We start from the raw sequence: 22,933 nt of genomic DNA on the forward strand, positions 1-22,933 counted from the left end.
GTCAGCACACGTCTGGGTCTGGGTGGGGCGCTGGCCGGAGGGACTCGGCTTCCAGGGCCGCGAGCCAGGCGGAGGGACGGGCTGCCGGGAAGTCCCAGAAGGGGCGGCCGCGCTGAAGGGCAGGATGCGGGGTCCTGGAGGCGGAAGCTCCGCCGACTGACGTGACCTCGGCCCGGAGAGCCGGGTGGGGAACACTGGAGCGGGCAGGACTAAGTTTTCGGGTACAACTCCTTGAATTTGGGGGTATCAGCCCAACTTCATTTTGGCGGGGTCATCGCGAAGCTGAAAGGAGCCCTCCCTCCCCATAAGCCTCCCCATCACTACATCGCGGAGAGAAAGACAACTCTGGGCTCCACTTGCTTGCTTTTTAATAACAGAACGAAGAGAATAGTGGCAGGGAGCCTTGGGGGGCTCCTCTGAGAGTGGAGAGGGGAGGCCATCGGGGCTGCTCGTGCCTAGTTCAGAGGCGGGGAGAGGAAGATGGGAGAGGCCAAGGAAAGGAGGAATGCCTTGATGTCCGAAATACTGGAGATTCCAGCTCCCAATCCTAGGCCCCTGAGGCACGGCCAGCGTCTTGGGTTTGGACAGTTTCTCCCTACTCCTCAGACTGCAGTTCCACCCACCAGGGATGGTAAAAGGGGTTCCTAGTGGCTGTGACAGCGCTGAAGGAGCCCATAGAGCCCAGCTGCCTGGAGAGACAAGACCCCTCCTGGCCCAGGGGACTCCAGGGAGACCAAAGCAGCTGTAAGGAAAAAAAAAAGAAGGGGAAAAAAAAAAAAGAAAAGAAACAATAGGTCTTCAGATTTCCTAGGCCCCAAACCCAGGTACCCCCAAGTCTCAGGATCTGGCCTACTTTACTTTTGTCCCTCTCACATCCAGCTATCCCATGTGGCTCTTGGCTTCCCCTGTCTCCCCATGCAAGACCAGGGGTCCACATCACCACCCACCAAAGTCCTCTTCAGCCATCCATACCTGGGCCCTGCCAGAAATGAGGAAGTGGTCCTCCTCCTGTGGATAGTCTGCCCTCTCCTCTTCCCGATCAGGGTGTTCGGTGGTGCTGGGGAAGCCACAGCCATCGCTGTCAACCAGCAGAGGCCCAGACGCAGCCCCAGAGCTGCCCCACTGGGCCTTCTTCAGTCTGTGGAGACTTAAGGCTTAGGAAAGAGGGGCCTGGAGGCCAGGCTTCCTGTCTCTCCATTCTTCATCTTCCCGCCCTGAACTAGTTCCTGCTGGGACCCAGGAGTGTTATCATTTGACTTCCAACTCTCCACTTCCAACCTTCTGCTCCCCTCAGACTGAAGTAGTTTCCCATCTGGGGGCTCAGAGGTGACCTCTAGCTTTGCACCATCCTCCAGTTCTGTGGAGTGCTTTCCTGTCTTTAGTAACCAGGGTTCCACTCCTTTCAGCTCAGGTGACTAATCCCCCATTCCTTCGTTCCCTCCTCCTTCCCATATTATGGGAAACTTTGCTTCAATCTCATCAAGACCATGGCACACTCCCAAGCAACCTCCAATTCCCTCAAAGCTCTCCACCTCTTTCTTAGTTCAAGCCACCCTGTCCCCATACCGTTTGGCTCCCAGAGCCCTGATGTGTCTCCTTACTCATTGATGATTCTCTGTCGCCTCCTTAGATCCTCCAAGTGATGAGTGACCGCCCTTACCCGGGCTGGGATGCCCCCAGATCCCTGCTGCATTCCTCCTGAACGTGGCCTCCTCCTTTTTCTTCTGCAGAGCACCTCAGGAGGTGGGAGTCCTTCAGGGCCATACTGGCCAGGCTGGGAGCAACCAGTGGCTCTCTGTACCAGATAATAGGGAGAGGGAGCTAGAAGGCAGAAATGAGTCTCTCGGGGGAGCTTGGACTGAAATAGGGAACCAGGGGTCTTGGGAAGACCAGATTACAAAAACATGGCTGTGATCTGGAAAACATGATGACTGATTCATAGGAAGGAGGGCCTGCTCAGTGCACTAGCTGGGGGAGACCAGAGGGAAGGGAGAATAAGGGGAGCTGGGGATGGGATGGCAGTGGGTGTGATCTTAACCAAGAAGTGTCAAAGGGCAGAAAGTTCATCATACCAGCAAGGGTGGGGTGTACTGTTCCTCCATCCAGGTGGGGCTGTAAAGCACAAAAAGGGGGCTAAGTGCAAAGAGAATATCCCTATCCATGTTGTTTCTCTAACAACCTCTCCCAACCACCTACCTGGCATTAGGAGCTACCATGTCCATCACTTGGTGGGGCAGTTATCCTGAGACTAGGACTTATTGCTACAGTAAGGCTTTATGGTAGTTTAAAATTGTACAGCCTCCCCTTCCCACCTCTGGTTAGTCCCGTTTCTCCATTTCTCCCACCTGGGCCTTTGACTAAGATTCTCCCAGAAGGTGTCTCCATAGCGCTGGGGCATCAGTCCGAGGCTCTGGGAAGGCAAGCAGGGGGGTGGAGATCGGCTGACCACCCTAGAACACCTGAGGTGAGGACAAGGTAGGCTCAGTTCTGGCTCTTCCCTTACGGTACCTACTCACTCCAGGGATTGAGGAGTCTTATCTTACCACAGGACCACACAGCTGCCCAGGCTCCCTCAGGCCATGTCCTCCCTTATCCATTTTAGATGAGAAAGGTGGTGAAGACTTTGATTTGAAAGGCAGTTGGAGCTGGAGTGAGCATGGAGATTAGCAATTGTCTGAGCCTCAGATCTCACTGATTCTCAAACTTCTATACCCCACAACCAGAGAACATCATACTTAGCAAGCAGGGCTGTTAGAAAGGGAGGCCCTGGCTACTCAAGTGATTCAACAGGTTCCTTTTAGTCAATGCAAGCATCCGGGAGAGCAGAGTCTCTATTCACTCCTGCTATATCTCCCCATTTCAGAAGCACTAGGGGCTACCCTAGTTGCTCAGTGGTAAAGAATCTGCCTGCCAAGCAGGAGATGAGGGTTCGATCCCTGGGTCAGGAAGATCCCCTGGAGAAGGAAATAGCAACCCACTCCAGTATTCTTGCCTGGAAAAATACCATGGACAGAGAAGCCTGGCGTGCTACAGTCCATGGGGTCACAAAGAGTTCGACATGACCTAGCGAGTAAACAACAACTCAGAAATACTAATATCCTTTAGGTAGGGTGTGCAAAAGTTGTTTGAGAACAGTTCTCATCACTTCTAAAGCTGCCAGACTGACTGACCAGATGTCTGCTCTCCTGCTCTCTAGAAGAAAGTCCCAGGGCTTCGGCCCTTTATCTTCATTCCTCCGTAGGTGATCTCACCCAGGTCCATGACTTTAAATACCATCAATGTGCTGATGACTCCCAAATCTGTATTTCCAGCTCTAGCTCCTCCCCTGGACTTCAGATTCGCAGGTTCAACTGCCCACTCAACACCTCCTTCCTAGCTTTCCCCATCTTGCCAAAAGGCACCCCAAACGCCCAGTTGCTACAACCAAAAATCTGGTATGCCTCACTCGGCCTCACCCCTCATATCCAATCTATCAGCAAATCCTGTGAGTTCTACATCTGAAATACACTCAAATTTAACTACCGTTCACCATTTCCACTCCCACCACCATATTCCAGCACGTTTTCCCCTCTTTGGACTATTGCAATTGCGTCCTCCTCCATTCCCTGCTTCCATTTGAATCCCTCAACAATCTAGTCTGCACATAACAGTCGGAGTAATCTTTTAGAAATGATTATGTGAAATAATACCCTGTTTAAAGTTACTTCAAAATGGTCTAAGTAGCAGGAGGCTGAATGGGTGTATCAAGAAAAAAATTATCCACCAGGGACTTCCCTAGTGGTCCAATGGTTAGGACTCAGCACTCAGCACTCAGCACTCTTGCCGCTGAGAGCCCAGGTTCAATCTTTGGTTGGGGAGCTAAGATCCCAGAAGACAAGTGGTGTATCCAAAAAACAAAGATTATCCATCTAATGATAATTATTGCAGCTGACTAAAAATGGTACTCCAGTGTCGTGGTTACTATTTTCTCTACTTCTGTGGTTGTTTGAAATTTTCCATAATAAAAAAGTTGAAGGAAAAGAAAGTCTGCTCATGTCATTTCCTTGCTTAGAAACTCCCACTGATTTCTACTGTCCTTAGCATAACGTTCAAATTCTTTTCAATGGCCCATAAGGTCCTATGTGACTGGCCTCCACCTGTCTGCCTTTAACTCCACTTTTCCCTTGATCACTAACTTGCTGATGGGCTTCCTGGTCCTAGAAGACAGAAAGTTAGTTCTTTTCTTAGGACTTCGTTTTGTTTTTTCAAACCTACCATTCCTTCTTCTACTCCCTGGTTCTTAGCAGACTGGCTCCTTCCCATTTTTCAGATCTCAATTCAAACTCATCTCCTCTTCCCCTTCCACAGTCACACTCTATATACTTGTGTCTCAGAGATATTCTACTTACATTATACTGTACATTTATTTTTTCATGTGCTTACTACTATTTGTAATTATATTTATTCATGTACACATTCTATTTCCTCCCTGTAGAATGTTGGCTCTATAAGCAGGACCCCTATCTTTCTAATTGCTGAATCCCCAATTCCTAATATTCAGTGCCTAGAACACTATTAGTGTTCAAAAATAATTTGCTGAGTAAATTAATAAATCACCAATCTCCTGAGACCAGGCACCGAGATTCTTGTTTCTTATTTCGTACTCCTCTTGGGGAAGAACCCAGACATGGAATCCTGCCTCCATCTCATTCCCCCCTCCCCCACTGTGTGGGGAGGACTCACTTGGCAAAAGGGATAAGGTTGTCTGCATCTTCCTGTACTTGCATGACTGGACTGGGTTAGGAGGCTGGATTGAGTCTCCTCGTTGGTGCTGGGAAGATAATGGAAAATGAATCATTCACTCATGTAATTCACCATGAGTGAATGTAAAGATTGGAAAGAAGATGTATAGGTCCAGAAGAAAGGAAAGAAAGCTGAAAAGGCATTTCAAGTGCTGAATATTTTCATTAGTTGAACATACACAATCAAGACAGCAAACACAGGAAATGTAGAAATGGTGAAAGATTAAAAAAAAAAATCTTTTTTCCTAAGCCGAATACACAGAGTAAGTGAAATTTACAGATGGCAGTTGAGTGACTGAACTGGCAATATGGGATAATGAAATGAAAAAGAATGAGAGGTGAATTAGACAGAGCAAAAGGCATTTGGGGATAATTGGTACAGAACTGGTGCCTGGGGCCAGTTAGAAAACTGAGGGTTGGTAAACAAACCAGGAATGAGGTGTTAATGAAAGGTAAGTGTGGACAGAGCAGTCAAGGTCAATTGGTGACGAGGAAGGAGGGGGCAGTGGGAATGTCTAGAGATGTAGAAGGTGAGCAGAGGTCAGTTACACAGGACCACAATTCCAGACAGCAAAAGGGGACCTGAGAGCCAGTTGGGGTGGGCAGACAATGCAGATAAGAATGTTAGATGAGTTAGGAGAGGCAGCATAAATGCCAGAAAATTGGAAACTGTTGCAGGTGAATAGGTATTTATTCAAAGGTTACTAAGATGGGCTGAGAAAGGAAATGAAGAATGAGGAGAAGAGTATTTAAAGCTGAGCTGGCAAATGCCAGTAAAGCTAGGCTGAAAGGGCAGATGGGGTTTTAATGGAATATCTTGGGCCAGAGCAGAGGAAGCTGAACTAGGGAGCAGGTGGCCGCTGAGGGACATTCAGACCTTAGTAATTGGGTGTCTAGTTGGGCGGCGATCCAGATCTAAGAGAAAGATGAGGCTAAGGAAGCTAGAAAGAGTCCTGGATGGTTGACGGGCTTGGGGGAGGGCGGGGCAGCACGGAGGTAGGGGGGCAGCCAAGTCTGGGAGGGGAACCTGAGTCTGACAGGGCAGAAGAGGACCCGAGGAATCTGGCCGGGCTGAGTTAGCTAGAGCCTGGAGGTCGTTGGGGGTGGAAAGCCCTGTCCAGAGGGAAGGCTTAAAGGAAAACCCCTTAGGGAGCTCAAGGGACCCTTGGCAGCTGACCCAGGCGTGAGGAGCTGCTAAGCCTGAAGGCACAATTTGGGGGCTGAGGAGTTGATGTGGCTTCCAGGTGGTGGGCCCTGCGGGGCTGAGGCCTGCTGGGGCCAGGCTGGGCAGGCAGGAGTGGCCTGGGCCTGAGGGGGCGACACGGCAATGCGGGCCCTGTCGAACCTAAGGACCAGGCAGAGACACAGCGCCCGAGTGGTGGTGCCGCTGCCGACTGCACTTGGCCAGGGCACCTGAGGCAGCTGCGCGTCGAATTCTAGAACGTTACACCAGGCGCTGAGGAGTGAGGCGGCGACAGGAGCCGAGGGCGGAGCCGACCAGTGCCTCGAGCCTTGGGGCGGGGCCTGCACCGCACCACCTCCTGGGCGGGGCTTGGCTGGCGGCTCCACCCCCTGAGCGCGCCTCCGACGGCGGCGACGTGCGCGCGTCAGGGGCCTGGGTCCCCTACGGGGGTCAGCCCCCACCTTTCCCGGCTTCTGTGGGGCTGGCCACCCTCTGGAGTTCCGGCTTATGGGTCGCCCTCCCGCGTCCGCAACTCAGTTCCCCTGTCTCCGCCTAGTGGGTCCCTCAGTCCCGGGGACATTGCCCCTTTAACAGCTGTCCGGGTCGCTCCTGGGCCGTTCTCGCAACGGCGCGCGCCCGCCCTCCCATCCGCGCGCGCGCGCTCGCCGGTCCCCCGCCCCTCGCTCCCGCCCCAGCTCGCGCTGCCCGGGCGGGCGCCGGCCGCTGGCGCCGCTACTGCTGCCGCCCCCGGGGCGCGAGTCCGCCGCCCGCCGCCCGGGGACCCGGCGAGGGGCGGGGGCAGCCCCGAACCGGCCCCGGATCGCCCCCGCTCCCGTCTCACGCTTCCCGGAAAGTTTGTCCCTTTGCACTCTGCCCAGCAGCTCCGGGAGCCCCGCCGCGACGAGGTGAGAGCTGGGGAAGCAGTGGCGGGGGGGGGGGGGGGGGTGAGGGAGGGGACGCCCGCGGAGGAATGTGCCGGGCAGTGGGGCGGGGAGCCGGGGTCCCGGTTTGCACCACTCGGTGGGGGCCGGCTGGCCGCGGGAGCCGGGATCATGTGCTGTTTGTCCCGCGGAGGCGCAGAGAGGTGCCAGGCCCGGGCCGGCCGTCGGTTGACTGGTCTGGAGGACAGGATCCGCATGGCCGCCCAGAAAGGCCGAGCCGGGGGCCTGTGTGAAAACTGCGGGGCGGGCAAGGTGCAGGTGGCCTGAGGACCTCTTTGGGGTCAGTCGGCCTCACTCCAGCCGCGGCTCCTCCCGGTACCCCCCTGCCCCTATACAGTGCACTGGCCGACCCCTGTACCTCTCTCTGAGTCCTTTACGCCACAGGCCCCCAGCAGTGCCACCCCATTCCCAGTCCCAGAACCTGTCAGGGCGTCACCACAGTGTGTCCGTTCCGTCCCCTAGTCAGGGTCTGGGGGTCAGGGCTGTTCTTCCCCTAGACAGCCCCTGTGGTTTCAGCTACTCCCTTCCTGTCCTGGACAGACCAGCCCTCTCACCCCTCCATGCCCTGGCCAGAAAGGCTGGTGAGGTGCGGCCCAGCAGGACAGGGGTTTGAGGCCCTCGAGGGCCACAGAAGGGGGACCCAGCATCCCTGATCTGTATTCACAACCCTCCACCCTGTTGTCCGTGGGTGTGGGCTGCTCAGCTTCTCCTCCCTGGGTGTGGGCACCAGATCACCCACATTCCTGGGCTCCAGCCTGGCACCTTCCCCAGGACAGTGGACGCCATCGCATTAGCCCCAGGCTAGAGCTGGGACCTGCCTGCTTCCTTTCCCTTCTCTCCCTTTTCAGGGGTACCCTACTTCCTCTAAACACAGGTATTCTGGATCCTTAACAGAGGACCCTGGGGGATGGTAGGATGGTTACAGGATAACCCCACCCTCTCCTGCCCATTGTCCTGGATCCTAAGGAGGAAGTGCTGGGGGCTGGGCAAGGGGTTTGGGGCTTACAGGCAGGCCCTATGGAGCCCAGTTCTGGGCTGGACCTCCAGCCATTGGACTTTGACCATCAGCAGTCCTTCCCTCTGTATGCAGGTCATGGACCTTAGGTGGGAACTGGTTTCTACTTCTCCCTGACTGACCCTGTTGGGGAATTTTAGGGCAGGTCTTATGTTTGGGATTTTCTCTCATCTCTTTTCTGGGCTTCCGGTTTATGCTTTAGTACTGCCTGTTGAACATTTCTGTGTTTGCTGTCCTCTAGGTGTTCCTTTCCATTTCTTCCATTATTTCCCTTGTAGCATAATCTCAGTCTTGGTCGCTCTGGTTTTCTTGGTGTCGTGGTGTCGGGGACTTTCTGCCCCTGCTTCCCACCGGCCTCAGTGTCTCTGACCATGTGTCTCAATTGTCCTCTGTCCAGCGTCTTTCTCTCTTTTCTATCTGAATGTCCAGTACACTTGTGAGTGACGAGGAATAAAAATATCACCATCTCTGCCCTTGGATTCACATTGCATTTGGCCACTCCAGAGGGACAGCCGGCCTCACTTTTCCTGATATTACCCCCTACCCCTTGCCCTCCAACCCTGGCAGCCCAGACACACCTCTGGAGCCATTGGTGCCTCCTAACCACTCTTCCCCTACAACCAGGGTTTCCCCCACAGCCCCAGCTGGCGCGGCCAGGCCCCCAGTGTAGGATGGGGCTCCTCCTACGAGGGCCGGTGGCAGCCAGAACTGATACAGCTCCCCTGGTCTGGGGCCAGGACGCCAGGTAACTCTGGGGTGACAACCCAGGTCCCTCTGAGCTGGGATATGGCTGGGGAGAGAGGCAGGCGCACCTCCGGGAGTCCCCGAGGAGAGTGACATTGGGGAGGAAGGCCAGGGGAACACAAACTAGGTCTTTCAGGGGCTGGATAGCCGGGGACGGGATGGGGTGGAGAGGCTGGTTCCTGAGAGAAGCTGGGAGGTGACATCGGGGTCCCCCAGCCACTCTCACACCTCTTCTGTCTCTCTTCTCCAGCTGAGAAGGGTGGGCATACTGGAGCCATGGCTGGTGCCTCAGTGAAAGTGGCAGTGAGAGTTCGGCCCTTTAATGCCCGCGAGACCAGCCAGGATGCCAAGTGTGTGGTCAGCATGCAGGGCAGCACCACCTGTGAGTGAGTCCCAAGGGCCCGGCTGGGCACAGGCAGGGCAGGCTAGGCCCACTATACCGGCCAGGCCTGCTGGGCCGAACCGGGAGGAGGGCTGTGCTGGGCACAGAGCAGGTGCTAGTTGTAAGGACAGGGGCTGGCCTTTCCATGCTCTCAGTCCCTGGGAGGGGGAATGTTGGCCTGAAGCCCTCCATTGCCCAATCCAGGGAGGCAGCCGGGAGGGGGGGCGGGTCCTGGGAAGCCAAAATTAGCTTTGGTGCCTGGAGGGGGTGGGGAGTGTTAAAGGGGAGAGATGAATTAGGATAGAGGTGGGAAATGGGATACCTGGATTCTAGGGGCTTGTGGGGAGTGGGCAGAGGTTGGGAGTACCTGACTTTGGCCTTACTTCCTTTGCTCTCAGCCATCATCAATCCCAAACAGAGCAAGGATGCCCCCAAAAGCTTCACTTTCGATTACTCCTACTGGTCACACACTTCGGTGAGGTTGCTGGGCTGGGGGAAGAGCTAAGCAATGAGGGACAGGGGTTTTAGGTCCTGGGGAAGGGGGCGTTGCTAGGAAATTGGACCTCCAGGGGATGGGTTGGGAGGACCAGCACCTGTGGGTGGGGGTAGGTAGGACCCTGTGCCTGTGACTTGGACTGGGAGGGGGAGGCAGAGGCAGAGTCCCCAGGGTAATGAGGACCAGCAGGAGACCAGATGGGATCTTCTGGGACCATCAGGACCATGATGGGGATAGGGAGCACACAGGACCTTTGGGCACCTGGATACCAAGGACAAAGTCATGTAGGGTTCCTGCTGTCTCTCTTGCCCCCTTTCACCTAGGCGGAGGACCCCCAGTTTGCATCTCAGCAGCAGGTGTATCGGGACATTGGAGAGGAGATGCTGCTGCATGCCTTTGAAGGCTACAATGTGTGCATCTTTGCCTATGGGCAGACGGGGGCTGGGAAGTCCTACACCATGATGGGGCGGCAGGAGCCGGGGCAGCAGGGCATCGTGCCCCAGGTACGGGGCCTGGCAGGGAGGCCGAGGCAGGAGCATCTTCAGCTGCCTCTAGGGGAGGAAGGTCCGGGTCTCAGGGGTGACGGTTCTCTGAGGTCCTCAGAAATAGGGAAGGTGATGGGGGTTGAGGTTGGCCACAGCCTGGACATTAGGGCCAAGAGGGCTCAGTGAGAAGAGCCACTGCTTTGGTGGCAGAGAGCCCTGAGTCTGAAGCTTGCTTCTACCAGTTTCTGCCGTCTTACCTTGTCTTGGAATTACTTGCGAGTGTAGTTCTGCTGTAGACTGGTGTAGTCAAGGCATTGACCATAGGAAAAATCAGTTATGGATAGCTGAGAATTGACCCATATTCTTCCTGACTGCAGCACTGTGGCCTTGCACATGGGCTCTGGGTTTGCATTTTGGCTCACTGAATACTAGCCTGAGATCCTGGGCAAGCCAACCTCTCAGAGTGACTCTCCCTTCTGTAAAATGCAAATGATCCCATCCCTCCCTTGGGGCTGTGGTAAGGGTTAAACAAGGTCACCTGAGACCTGGCCTGGCTGGTGCTGGGCTTCGCAGGTGTGCAGTGAACAGCAGCATCTCTGTGCCTCTCTGTGTCCCCCTCCAGCTCTGTGAGGACCTCTTCTCTCGTGTTAGTAAGAACCAGAGCGCTGAGCTATCCTATTCTGTGGAGGTAAGCCCAGGTCTTGGGAGGGGGCTGGAGGTGGTACAGTGTCCCCTGGGTAGGGAGGAGGTGAACAGAGTGATTAAGACCAAGGGCATCTTTGGAGTCAGGCAGCCTGGGATCTAGTCTAGGCTCTGCCGGCTTTGGTCAAACAGTTTCTCTTTCGGCTCCTGAGGATGTTTGTCTAAAATGATAATGATCAGGGGTCCCCTCCTAGGGTTATTGGGAGGATTGGGTGAGCTTGTGCTTGTAAAATGCTTAGCAATGCAGGGTAAACATAGTAAACGCTCAGTGTTACCTGTGTTGTATCCAGTGGGAGTCCACAGTAAGTTTTACACTGGTTATGGTTGTTAGCTTTGTGGTGTTTAGTTTGCTCCTCCCACTCAGGTGAGCTACATGGAGATCTACTGCGAGAGGGTACGAGACCTCTTGAACCCCAAGAGTCGGGGCTCTCTGAGGGTCCGAGAGCACCCCATCCTGGGCCCCTACGTGCAGGACCTGTCTAAACTGGCTGTGACCTCCTACGCTGACATTGCTGACCTCATGGACTGTGGCAATAAGGCGCGGTGAGGCAGGCTGACGGGGTGGAGGGGTAAGGGAGCCGGGCTTAGGAAGGTGCGGGGCAGGACCCACTGATCACTCCCTCCCCCACCCAGGACTGTGGCTGCCACCAACATGAATGAGACCAGCAGCCGTTCCCACGCTGTCTTCACCATTGTCTTCACGCAGCGCTGTCACGACCAGCTCACTGGACTGGACTCAGAGAAGGTAGGGCCCCCTCCCGCCTGGTCACAGAGACAGAGATGAGATCAGTGGGCCTTGTGTCCTCCCTCCCTGCCCAGGCTTGGTCGAGGGCCACCTCTGGGCTCCCATGGCCCCTGCCCTGTGCTTTCTCCATCAGATCAGTGGGATGCAATCTCCTGTTTGAGTGTTTGTCCTTCTTGCTAGATTCATCAGGGCAGAGCTTGGAGCCCACTGTGCCTTGTCCTGGCACACAGAGGGCATGTGAACATCGTAAACAAATAAATGAACAAATGGACAAGTAACTAAGCCCTCACTGTCTTCTTACCTATTCCCCCTTCCTCCCTCATTCCTGGCTTTTTCCATTCCCCACTAACTGCCCAGTCACCTCCTGCTTCCTTCCTCTGACCAGGTCAGTAAGATCAGTTTGGTGGACCTTGCTGGCAGCGAGCGGGCCGACTCCTCAGGGGCCCGGGGCATGCGCCTAAAGGTGAGGTGCTTGGGAGGGACGCACAGGGCCGTGTTGGGCGCTGAGGGCGGTGGTTCCTGCTTGTAATGTGAGGCTCTGGCTGTGGGGAGGAGGGGCGAAGGAGAAGAAGGCCTCATTCCCCACGTTCCTCTCACCAGGAAGGCGCCAACATCAACAAGTCCCTGACCACTCTGGGGAAGGTGATCTCGGCCCTTGCGGACATGGTGAGAGCTGGGCGTGGGAGGAGAAGAGGCTCTGGGAAAATGAACAAAGCAGGTGGCCACCCTGACCCCCTTTCCCCCTTCCGTCCTTCAGCAATCAAAGAAGCGGAAGTCGGATTTTATCCCTTACAGGGACTCTGTGCTCACCTGGCTGCTCAAGGAGAATCTGGGTGAGGGACTCCTCCTCTCTCTCTCTCTCTTTCTCTGCCGACCCTGCCACCAGTCCTGCTAACCCCTGTTGATGCATCTGACCAGACCCACTGCTGCCCCTGGGACCTCAAGTCCTCCAGTTGTCCCCTGACTCCCCGCCTGAGCCTGGGGCATCCTTTAGACAGTGTCCTCATTCTGAGATCAAGGTCATACCCTCCTTGCCAAGCCAAGGGCCTCACTGACCTGGGGCTCCCTGGGAACCCTCAGACCCCACAGCCGCCTCTGACTTCACCCTCCTCTCCCTGACCTCTGACCATCCCACAGATGTCTGATGTCCCCACTTCTCTGACCGTCAGTTTCATGATCAGCTTCAGCTCTTAGCTTCACCTTACCTTGAACAGTGACCCTCTCAGACCTCTGCCTGGGTCGTGAGGCCCCCCTGCCCCTGAGACCCAGTCTGACTTTTCTTAGAACTCCGCCCGGCTTAAGCTTTCCCGTGCTCTCCATTCACAGGTGGGAATTCCCGCACAGCAATGATTGCAGCCCTGAGCCCCGCGGACATCAATTACGAAGAGACTCTTAGCACCCTCAGGTGGGGCTCTGGCAGGGCTGGGGTGGGACATGAGAAGTGCCAGGAGCCTGTGCATGACAGAGGGCTGACCTTCAATTCTACCCCACTGTGAGGAAACGTGGAAGGGAGAGAGGGCATCAGGCAGCAGACCAAGGTCGTCTGTGTCTGGCCCTCACCGGTCCCGCTCCTCCCTCCTCCCCCAGGTATGCTGACCGCACCAAGCAGATCCGCTGCAACGCTGTCATCAATGAGGACCCTAACGCCCGGCTAATCCGGGAGCTGCAGGAAGAGGTGGCCCGGCTGCGGGAGCTGCTCATGGCTCAAGGGCTCTCCGCCTCGGCCCTGGGAGGTGGGCCTCTGGGAGGAGCAGCTCGGGAGGCCCCTGGGCCCACCTCATCCCTCCTGATTTGCCTTTGTCCAGGCCTGGAGCCAGGGAGGGACCACTACCCAGAAGAGCCCATATGTGCCCCATGACTTAGCTGCAGATATGGAGAGGTGACTGCAGATATGGAGAGGTGACAGATCATGCCTTCAGATGTGACAGCTGGGAGGGACAGGTCCTCCCAAGGAGGGGCAGGCAGGATTCAGAGGGACCTTGACAGGCTCCTGGAACTACTGAAATAATAGGAGCAGGAATAAATAGCCAGTCATGCATTTGTGACTTACACTGTAAGTCATCAAGAATATACTGCTGGGCATCTGCTTTGACAGAAATTCTTGTGAAATATTGGGAATTAAATTGATCGCAAACTTAATTACAGTCAACTTGGAGTAGTTTCTGAAATGTGAGGCTTGGTCTCTCTACCCTGAAATGGCATCTGTATTAGAGAATCTGTGGTCCATGTTAACTGTGTCCAGTGTGGGTTTTGCATTCAGTCTTGGGGTCCATCCCTTTGAGGAGTCAGGGTGCTCAGGGGCATGATGGGGAAAATAAGGGTTCTTGGGAAGAGATGGTAGATGCGATGTTGGCCTCTGTACATTTGAAGGGTAGTCTTGCACAAGAAAAAAAAAAGTAGTCCCTCTCATCCCAGAAGGCAGAACTAGAAACAGGTACATTTCAGATTTCAGCTCAGCACAGCAAAGCACTTTCTGATAGTGCATGTCAACTAACAGTAGAAGGAACTGGCTGCCTTGTTTACTAATGAGCTCTCCATCACTGGAGGGGAACAAGCAGAGACTCAGTGTCCATTCGTCAAGCCTGTAGTAGGAAGGCTTTCCACTTGGTGGGAGTGGACCACATGTCTTCTGTAGTCCTTACAGGCTGGTCTCGTGTGAGATCTCTGTCTCTTGTCAGATGCATCTTTCCTTAGCCTCCTTTTACTTCTTTCTCCCTCCTAGGCCGGAAGGTGGACGAGGGGAGTCCCGAAGGTGCTTTGCCGGTTCTGTCGTCACCCTCTGCCCCAGCTTCGCCCTCATCCCCCGCAGCTCACAATGGGGAGCTGGAGCCCTCATTCTCCCCTAATGCTGAGCCCCAGATTGGGCCTGAGGAGGCCATGGAGAGGCTGCAGGTGGGATGCTGGAGCAGAGAAGGGGCGGGGCCTGGGGGCCGCTGAGAGTTTTTTCTCCAAAGCCAAGGTCCAAGAGGAAGAAGGCATCCTTGGAGTAGCATGGCCCCCTGGGAGGGCTTGTCCCAGACTGTCCTGATCCCTGCCTGTTTGTGCCCACAGGAGACAGAGAAGATTATCGCTGAGCTGAATGAAACCTGGGAGGAGAAACTCCGTAAGACGGAGGCCTTGAGGATGGAGAGGTGTGGGGGTGGGGCCCACAGCTGGAGCCCCGGAAAGAGCAGGGTGGGGAGGGGAGGTCGGGCCCTGCCCGGAATGGGTTTGTGGGTCCTGAGGACAAGACCAATATCCGCCTCTCCTGTGCCTACAGAGAAGCACTGCTGGCTGAGATGGGGGTGGCTGTCCGGGAAGATGGGGGAACCGTGGGCGTCTTCTCTCCAAAGAAGGTGAGTGAGGGGCTGAATGAGGAGGCCTGGGAGACTCTGGGTGCTGAGAGAAGAGGGTTGGGGTGGCAGGGTAGTGAGTTCTAACTCTGCTTTCTGAGGTCTCTGAATTGGTCCTCCATCGTCTCTGTCCTTACTCCTGCCACCTGCTGTCTGTGTTATCAGGCTGTCCCTGTCTTCTCCATCCATCTAGGGACCACAGAAGGATGCCAGGGAAGAACTAGGTATTGACAGACAGAAGCCCACACGTGTGTGAGTTCACGCATAGCGTGTGTTTCTGGATTCATAAGAAACTGGTTATGGTGGTTATCCTAGGAAGGGAGAGGCTGGGGAGAGTACAGGTTGATTGGGAAAGTGACTTTTCCACGATGTGCTCTTCTGTATTATTTGGATTTTATACCCTGTGCATGTGATCTACTTTTGGTGGCTCAGTGAAAAAGAATCCGCCTGCAATACAGGAGATGCAGGTTCAATCCCTGAGTCGGGAAGATCCCCTGGAGTAGGAAATGGCAGTCCACTCCAGGATTCTGGCTTGGGAAATCCCATGGACAGAGGAGTATGGTGGGCTACCGTCATGGGATTGAAAAGAGTCAGATGTGACTTAGTGACTAAATAACAACAACCCTGTGCATGTGATACCTACTCAACAAACAAAACCCCATACCTAAAAAATGAAAGTTTTGAAAGGTTAGCTTGGGAAGACAAGACTGTAAAGGAATAGAGGAAGAATGAGCACTAAATTGTAAGATGTTGATTGGAAAGGCAGCAAAAGGTTTAAAGATGGATGTATCAGTGTAGCCTGGAGACTTGTGGAAACTGGTTTCCTGGAGAAGGTGGTTTGGAAAGTGTAGCCTGAAAGATGGATGGGGTGGTGGGAGCAGGGAAAACATGGGGCTGAGCAAATGTGGACTCTTGTCGCCAGAGTGGGGCCTGGTATATGCCGGTGGTGTAGTCAGAGCTCAGAAAGTCTCTGTGGCGAGGAAAGAAGGAAGGAAGCAGGGCAGGAGTGATGAGGCTCAGTTGGAGGAGGGAGAAATGATATTCAGAACCTGTAACAACCAGCACAGCACAAGGACCCACCAACCAGAGTGGACTGGGGCCAGCACAGCTGTACCGGGGCCGGTGAGCAGGGCAGGAACTTCCAGTCCTAGCGCTAGAAGGGAGTCATGCCTGTCTGGGCCTTGGTACCAAGCATAATGGGACCGGGCCCTAAGAGTGACACACCCCTTCCAGGCGGTGGATTGTTGGAGGGAGACCCCTCCGAATTTCAGGTGGACAAGGCATCTGGGAGACTGAGCAAGCAGGGACCCCTGAACCGGGATCCAAACAGAGGAGAGGTGTTTGCCTGAGGCTCAGCCTGGGGAGCGAGAGGGCTGCCTGTGGGTGATGGAGGGGGGCCGACAGGTCTGGGGCTAGGTACCTGGGGTTTTGGGGTCCCCAGGAGGCCTACACCTGGGAGTAGGGTCTGGAAAGAGGCTCTCAGTGTGGCTTGCCCATCCATCACCTCGCAGTGCCGGGTACCTCTGGACCTTCTGCCACAGCTGCAGGGCTGGGGAGAGGTTGGGAGGCATGGACAGACTGACAGGGTTCTCACAGCACAGGATGCCACCTGCTCAAGCCTGGGACCAATGGGAGGGGCTTTTGTTTCGTTCTTGTAAAGGTGGCATTCACAGGCGGTGAGGTGTGTGGAGTGAAAAGGAAACCTTCCTTCCCACCCTCAGCTTGCCCTCCCAGAGGCGAGTCCTGTTAGCAGCTTCTGCTGTGTTCTAGAGGTCATCTCCACACCTGCAGGCGTGTGTGAGAGAAAATCAGCCACATACTCAGGCACACTTCTCTCTTTGCAGTAGCAACGGTTCCATACCTGACACGCTATTTTTTTCACGTAACAATGTATCATAGTTCTGTCTGCTGTTGTTTTCTTCCCCACAGTGTCAGGATATTCTATTGTATAGACATCAAATAATATAAATTTTTTTAACCAGCTTCCTACTGATGGACATTTAGGTCATTTCCCATTCTCTGATACTGTGAACAATGTTATAGAAGATAGGCTTAAAAATAGTTCGTGGTCTGTAGAACGAATTCCTAGAAGTGGAGATTTGGGGTCCAACAGTCAGATTTTGATCTGTTTTGCCTCCAGAGATTATTAACCACGCCCACTTAGACTCCCAGAACAACATATCTGAGAGCTCATGTTCATTTACCCTCTTCACCTTTTTCATCTTTGCCAATCTGATTGGTTAAAAAAAAAAGATGTTTTAGAGGAGGTAACTTTTCCATTTTCTCCTGATGGTGAAGATGAACCCTTTCTCATGGGTTTAAAAGTCATGTGGATTTCAGAGAAAAAGCTGTTAGACTCACAGGAGAAACAGGTTTAGTGGGGGTGACTCCAGCCTAGGAAAAGTCCAGCGAAGAATTCGGTCTTGGGGGCCAAAGCTCCAGTTTGTCCTGGGGAGAGCCAGGAACCTTCGGGAAAGCCCCCTCATTCTGGGACCTTGCCCCAGGCCTAAGGTCTTCTTAAGTTGGTCATCTTCAAACCTGGCTGGGAGCTTCCTTCACGGGGCCAAAATAGGGGGAGTGGGGAGCAGGACAGAACTGTGCGTCCCCCACCCCCACTTCGACCTGAGCAGCTCTCTGCTTATCTGCTTGATGTGTTAGGCCTCTTGGTAAGGTTTCATGTGAACAAAGGGTTCCTGGGCTGAACAGAGATTGAAAAGCACTGTCCTAAATTGTGTCTCCTCTCCCAGGGGACAGATTGCTTTCTGCTTCTAGGGCCCATCAGTGTTTGCCATTCCCAGGCAGGCCAGACACTGCAGGGTCGAGAGGGATGGCACCGTCCTTCTGGAGAAGAGCAGGTGTTGGAGAATGATTGTTGAGGAGCCTGGTGGAGGATCGGACATAGATACTCATCACACCCACCATGGACATGGCCTTGGGCTTCCTGTTCAGGGGAACTCCCAGAGAAACATGGGGACTTGACTGCTGAGCGTTTCGCCCGTACCCTGTGCTTTCTGGCTTCCCTGCCTTTGTTCAGACCCCTCCTTCTGCATGTTCACGTCCTCCTCATCGTCAGAGACCAGGTCCCATACTGCCTTTTCCATGAAGTTCCCCTGACTCGCCTGAGCGACTACAGTGAAGACATTGGTCTTCACTGTACTCATCTTTGTGTATAAGCCCCTTCCAGGATACAATGGGATAAATGAATGAATGAGCTAAGTGAGGGCATGAGAAGTTCAGAAAGTCTACTGTGAGACGTGCGTTTCTCACCTGTGATGGTGTTTCCACGCCCAATCTTATCTCCCCTTGTTGACTCTGATTTCCTGACTGATGGGACAGCAGCATTTGGGTTTGGCTCATCTCTGTGTCCTGCCTGGCGCCTCAGTAGGGTCTTGTACCTAGAGGCACAGTAACTCCTTGGAGAACAGGCAGGGGATCTTGTGTTCAGGTGGAAGGCTTAGGAAAGCTTCGTGGAAGAGGTGGCATTTGAGACAGACCAAGAGGGACGGGAAATGAATGATTTTGACGGGTGGGGGTGGGGCGGGGAGGGGGGCTGTTCCAGGCAGGAGGACAGCCAGGGATGTAGGAGCTCTGCTTCAGGAGTGAGGGCTCAGAGTCCAGTGGGTGGGAGCTCGGAAGGGGAGAGGACGCCCTGGAAAGGGGCTTGGGCTAAGTGAGCTGGGCCCAGCCGTGGAGGAGGCCCAGAGGTACAGGCTGCAAAAGCAGACTTGAGTTAGGTGGGGTTGAGGTGTGGGCAGGAGAGGTCTGAGCAGTCCTCTCTCGTTACCTTCCCTCCCACCCCCACAAGTGGCACCATGTATCTTGAAGGAAGAAATGATGAGCCTGGGGCCAGAGGGAAAGCAGGGCAAGGGCAGGTAGCTGCCAAGGTTTCCTTCAGGGAGACTGGTGGGGCCTGGGAAGCAGCTAGAAGGGTGGGGGTGTCTTGTGTGTGAGGAGAGGGTAGGGTGGGTCAGATAAGTGGCAGCAGGAGCTGGGAGAGCTCACCTGCAGAGATGTTTGCCAGAATGCCTTCCCTCCCTCCTGACGGCACTCTGCTGACTGCTTCCCCCTCCCCCTCAGACTCCGCACCTGGTGAACCTGAACGAAGACCCCCTGATGTCCGAGTGTCTGCTCTACCACATCAAAGATGGTGTCACCAGGTAGCCTTTGCTCTGGGCCTGTGGGACGGTCTCTCTTTTTGGAGGTTGGTTGTAGAGGGACCTGCCTTTCCTAGTGACCTCATGGGGACCTTCTGAGTCTCAGGTCAGCTCTTCTGCAGCCCTACTAGCTCTCCGGGCTTCCTGAGAACCAGCTGAGCCTACCTTTGGTGGGGGTGACACGCCTCCTGGGACCAAATGAGCCCAACGCTGGTGTGGCTGGGTCCTGATCTCCTGGGGCAGAGAGCGGGTGGAACTCGACCACCACGTGCTGGTTCTGCAGCACCATCGCCTGGGCATCAGTTAGTGGAACCTTCCCTTGGGGTCGGGGGAGTGAAGGGAAACATGACCCTGACCCCACGCTGTTGAGGGACAGTGCCCACGTGGCAGGTGGCTTCACTGGCTAATGCTAATGAACCCCCAGGTCTCAGAGCCTCCTCTCTCACCTCCTGGAGGTAAGTGGGTGGGAGTGTTCCTTCCTCTTCCACCACAGGCTATTCAGCTGTCCTTGGTGATCATCATGGGAAGGATATGGGAACCGAGACTGAGAGCATCCACCCCACTGCAGGTTCCCTTCCCTCTTTGCTACATGACAGTACATAACAGATGCGGGCTTGGAGCCAGGCAGATCTGAGCTCACACCCCAGTTTCACCACTGCCATCCTGCCTGACTTTGGGCAAGTTACTTCTCTCTCTCAGCCTCAGCTTCCTCTTCTGCAAAATGGGAATAATTATACTTGGTTGATTGAGTCAGATGAACATTTTGGTTCAGAAGGGGCTTGGCATATGTATGACTGGCACATGCTCAGAAAATGTCGGTCGTTGCTTCCCCAGGGTCGGTCAGGTCGATGTGGACATCAAGCTGACGGGGCAGTTCATCCGGGAACAACATTGCCTGTTCCGGAGCATCCCTCAGTCAGACGGAGAAGGTAATGGCTGAGGGGGTGAGAGTGGAGTGGCCAGACAAGGAGAGAGCACGCTCCCTCATGCTGAATGCAGAGGCCTGGGTTGGGCTCTGGGAGTGTGGTCGTGTGCGAGGGATATGTCCACCCTGAGAGGGGCTTCAAGCTCCTGGTCAGCCATGGGGGCCCTGCTGTCTGCACCCACCCTCAGGGTGCAGAGTGTTTACAAGGGGCAGGGGTGGTGAAGGTCCCCAAGGCAGAAACAGGAGACTGTGGGTCCAGAGGGTAGGATTTTGGGGAAGAGGAGATCCAGCCCTCTTGCTTGATTTTTTAGCCTCAAATAGCACCTTGGTCATTTTTTATGAAAACTTGTACTTTTTCAGTGGGATATCTGAATTTATCTCTGAAAACCTACTTACCTGTCCAGCTATGAATGCAAATGTTCTAAGCAGTTAGTTGACGTGTGTATCCTTTTGGCTGTAAAACTTTCAGAGGTTTTTAGCTGTTTCTGGCCACAGCAGCAAAAGCTTGTAGGAATCACGAGCCCTCAGGTAGTAGTGTGTCTGACGGGTAGTACCACAACGCTCGTGGTGAAGTACTACTTAGGGTGTGTTCTGAGGTCACGTTTTGTTCTGGCTCAGTCATTTTTTTTTTTTTAATGGACTGATTTGTATTCAACTGGGCCCGAGTGACGGAGAAGGCAATGGCACCCCACTCCAGCACTCTTGCCTGGAAAATCCCATGGACGGAGGAGCCTGGAAGGCTGCAGTCCATGGGGTCGCTGAGGGTCGGACACGACTGAGCGACTTCACTTTCACTTTTCACTTTCATGCATTGGAGAAGGAAATGGCAACCCACTCCAGTGTGATTGCCTTGAGAATCCTAGGGACGGGGGAGCCTAGTGGGCTGCCATCTATGGGGTCGCACAGAGTCGGACACGACTGAAGCGACTTAGTAGCAGCAGCAGGGCCCGAGTAAAGTGGAACTCTGGGAAGCGAGTTGGGCAGGGAGGCTGGCCGTGTCACACCTGAGTCCTTGGTGTCCATGCTGTGTCACACCTGAGCTGTCTGTCACCTCGAGCTGGTGCTGTGTGCCTCAGCGCGGCGTGGGGGATGGCAGGTAGGGTAGGGGGATGGGATACGGGCGTGTTTTAAAATAAGAAAAGACGCATTCTCACGGCCTGCAGCTCAGATTGAACACCTGCCAGGTGAGCTTCCATTCCAGTTCAGGGTCAGTGGATTATCGCCTGGTTCGGGTCCCCAGTGGCGGCACACGCTTCCGGCATTGCGAGCTGTGAACTGTTAAATCAGTTCAGCCCAGTGAGTGAGTGCCGAGTTCCTGTTCTGCGGTTCCCTCAAGCTGTGTTCTGGGGTGATACCGAAACCACAGAAGGCCCTTGGAGCCAACCCACCCTTGAGGGGGAGCTCAGAGTGTGTGTGGGAAGAAGACAGGCACACATTGGTTACATCACAGTGAAAACAGCAGCTGTTCTATGCCCTAAAGACATTGTTTAGTCGCTCGGTCATGTCCGACTCTTGGTGACACCATGGACTTTAGGCCACCAGGCTCCTCTGTCCATGCAGGGGATTTCCCAGGCCAGAATACTGGAGTAGGTGGCCATTTCCTTCTCGAGGGGACCTTCCCAACCCAGGGATCAGATGTGAGTCTCCTGCTTGGCAGGCAGATTCTTTACCACTGAGCCACCTGGGAAGCCCTCCCCAAAGATGGGGGCTGTGTAAAGGGTGAGTCTGTTTGGGCCTTTGCTCTTAACAGCAGACTTAAGACCAAAGACAGGCTGAGAAGAGCAGGCCGCAGGGATGCAGTCATGAACATGGAAGAATAGTTATTACTTACCGTGTACTTGTATTTTTTCATACAGCTCCCAGGTGAGGGAGCTGAGGTTCCTGGGGTTGGGGAACTTGCCTGAGACCACACAGCTAGCTTCCCTGGTGGCTCAGATGGTAAAGAATGTCCTGCAGTGCAGGAGACCCAGGTTCAGTCCCTGTGTCGGGAGATGCCCTGGAGGAGGAAATAGCAACCTACTCCAGTATTCTTACCTGGAGAATTCCACGCACAGAGGAGCCTGGTGGGCTGTAGCACACAGTGTTGCAAAAGAGTCAGACACAACTGAGCGTGTCACACACAGCTAGCAGGAGAACTGGGTTGGGATGCAGCATGGCTGGCTGTAGGGGCAGAGTTGTGAGTCCTGGCTGCCTCAGTTCAGATCTCTGCGTGTTCACCTGGGTTCTCTCCTGGCCCCATTTCCTTCCACTACAACTATCACCGCCCAACCCTGACTTTAGATTATTTCCTCAATTACTTGTTTATCGTCTTACCAAGTAGAAGTGATTTCTGTATGAGAAGCAATTATGTTTTTTATCTCCTGTATTTCCAGGACCTAAAATAGTGCCTGGTGTATTATAGGGGCTCAGTATATTTGTGGAATGGATGGATGATTTGGGGTGTGGTGGGAAATAAGGGCAAAATAGCCAGCTCATGGCCTTACAGTCATCTCATCCTCTCCTCTGCCACCACCTTCCATTACTGGGCTTGGACACAAATTATGTTTTATTCCATCTGTCTGCCATCTTCTCCATCATTTCTGCCCCTTGATCTGAGTTTCCCTTCGAGCATCAACTCAAAAGTTAGCACTTTCCCATGATCATTTCCAGTCCTCTGCCCATAAGCCAAGTTCCTCTGTGCTATTTTTGTTCTCCCCCAGTACCCATAGGCTCATCTTTGCTTTATGTTACCATTTGTTCTGGTTTCTCTGTTCCTTGTAACATAAATAACTCATTTTCGTGCATCACTGTGTTTGAGCCTTTCAGCCACTCTGTACGGAAAGACTTTGTTGTCCCATTGTATAGCTCTGAGAGATCGGGTGACTGCTCAGTGTCCCTCCACTAAGGAGTCACAGAAATTCAGGGCCTTTGAAATTCAGGGCCCCCTGACCATGGGGCACCTGTCCCTGAGGACAGGGAGCTGGCTCAGGCATCTTTGTGTCCCACAAGAGGAAGGCTCTGTGATTTGTACAAGGAGTACCTTGATAGACTGTGGCTTGGGTTGACTTT

At 54.2% G+C, this 22,933-nt stretch overlaps 2 protein-coding genes across 11 annotated transcripts in view; one reads left to right on the top strand and one right to left on the bottom strand.

Moving 5' to 3' along the window:
* Positions 1 to 9: 9 nt before the first annotated feature.
* Positions 10 to 6,874, bottom strand: INCA1 (inhibitor of CDK, cyclin A1 interacting protein 1). Of its 7 annotated transcripts, none has more exons than XM_055576797.1 (8): positions 6,195 to 6,874; positions 4,723 to 4,810; positions 2,544 to 2,645; positions 2,346 to 2,459; positions 2,073 to 2,112; positions 1,602 to 1,795; positions 973 to 1,138; positions 10 to 742 (listed from the first exon to the last, which is right to left on the bottom strand). In XM_055576797.1, exons 4-8 carry the CDS (start codon positions 2,396 to 2,398, stop codon positions 596 to 598), a joined length of 600 nt encoding a protein of 199 aa, XP_055432772.1. In that variant the 5' UTR covers positions 2,399 to 2,459; positions 2,544 to 2,645; positions 4,723 to 4,810; positions 6,195 to 6,874; the 3' UTR covers positions 10 to 595. The 7 variants fall into 7 exon arrangements, with proteins under 7 accessions (XP_055432772.1, XP_055432771.1, XP_055432768.1 ...); XM_055576796.1 differs by having other exon boundaries at positions 6,127 to 6,874; XM_055576793.1 differs by lacking the exon at positions 2,544 to 2,645 and having other exon boundaries at positions 6,426 to 6,874.
* Positions 6,623 to 22,933, top strand: part of KIF1C (kinesin family member 1C) — a 22,176-nt gene continuing 5,865 nt past the window's right edge. Inside the window, exons 1-18 of one of the 4 annotated variants that reach the window (XM_055576789.1) lie at positions 6,623 to 6,869; positions 8,545 to 8,665; positions 8,915 to 9,050; positions 9,445 to 9,521; positions 9,866 to 10,045; positions 10,650 to 10,715; positions 11,094 to 11,272; positions 11,363 to 11,474; positions 11,860 to 11,937; positions 12,075 to 12,140; positions 12,232 to 12,307; positions 12,801 to 12,879; positions 13,062 to 13,207; positions 14,197 to 14,366; positions 14,526 to 14,605; positions 14,734 to 14,809; positions 18,884 to 18,963; positions 19,795 to 19,889. In XM_055576789.1, the coding sequence (XP_055432764.1) occupies positions 8,987 to 9,050; positions 9,445 to 9,521; positions 9,866 to 10,045; positions 10,650 to 10,715; positions 11,094 to 11,272; positions 11,363 to 11,474; positions 11,860 to 11,937; positions 12,075 to 12,140; positions 12,232 to 12,307; positions 12,801 to 12,879; positions 13,062 to 13,207; positions 14,197 to 14,366; positions 14,526 to 14,605; positions 14,734 to 14,809; positions 18,884 to 18,963; positions 19,795 to 19,889 (1,624 nt within the window). In that variant the 5' untranslated portion in view covers positions 6,623 to 6,869; positions 8,545 to 8,665; positions 8,915 to 8,986. The remainder of the gene's footprint in view (positions 6,870 to 8,544; positions 8,666 to 8,914; positions 9,051 to 9,444; positions 9,522 to 9,865; positions 10,046 to 10,649; positions 10,716 to 11,093; positions 11,273 to 11,362; positions 11,475 to 11,859; positions 11,938 to 12,074; positions 12,141 to 12,231; positions 12,308 to 12,800; positions 12,880 to 13,061; positions 13,208 to 14,196; positions 14,367 to 14,525; positions 14,606 to 14,733; positions 14,810 to 18,883; positions 18,964 to 19,794; positions 19,890 to 22,933) is intronic. The other 3 variants (XM_055576786.1, XM_055576787.1, XM_055576788.1) reach the window with 3 other exon arrangements.

This window comes from Bubalus kerabau, chromosome 4 (assembly GCF_029407905.1).
Source record: "Bubalus kerabau isolate K-KA32 ecotype Philippines breed swamp buffalo chromosome 4, PCC_UOA_SB_1v2, whole genome shotgun sequence".
NCBI classification, from domain to species: Eukaryota; Metazoa; Chordata; class Mammalia; order Artiodactyla; family Bovidae; genus Bubalus; species Bubalus kerabau.

Bases quoted from the DNA above. Each gene is read 5' to 3' on its own strand.
- INCA1 (XM_055576793.1), bottom strand. From the start codon at position 4,766: ATGCAAGTACAGGAAGATGCAGACAACCTTATCCCTTTTGCCAA. The intron at 2,460-4,722 runs GTGAGTCCTCCC...TCCTCACCTCAG, and splicing joins AACCTTATCCCTTTTGCCAA to GTGTTCTAGGGTGGTCAGCC. The intron at 2,113-2,345 runs GTGGGAGAAATG...TGTGCTTTACAG, and splicing joins AATCTTAGTCAAAGGCCCAG to CCCCACCTGGATGGAGGAAC.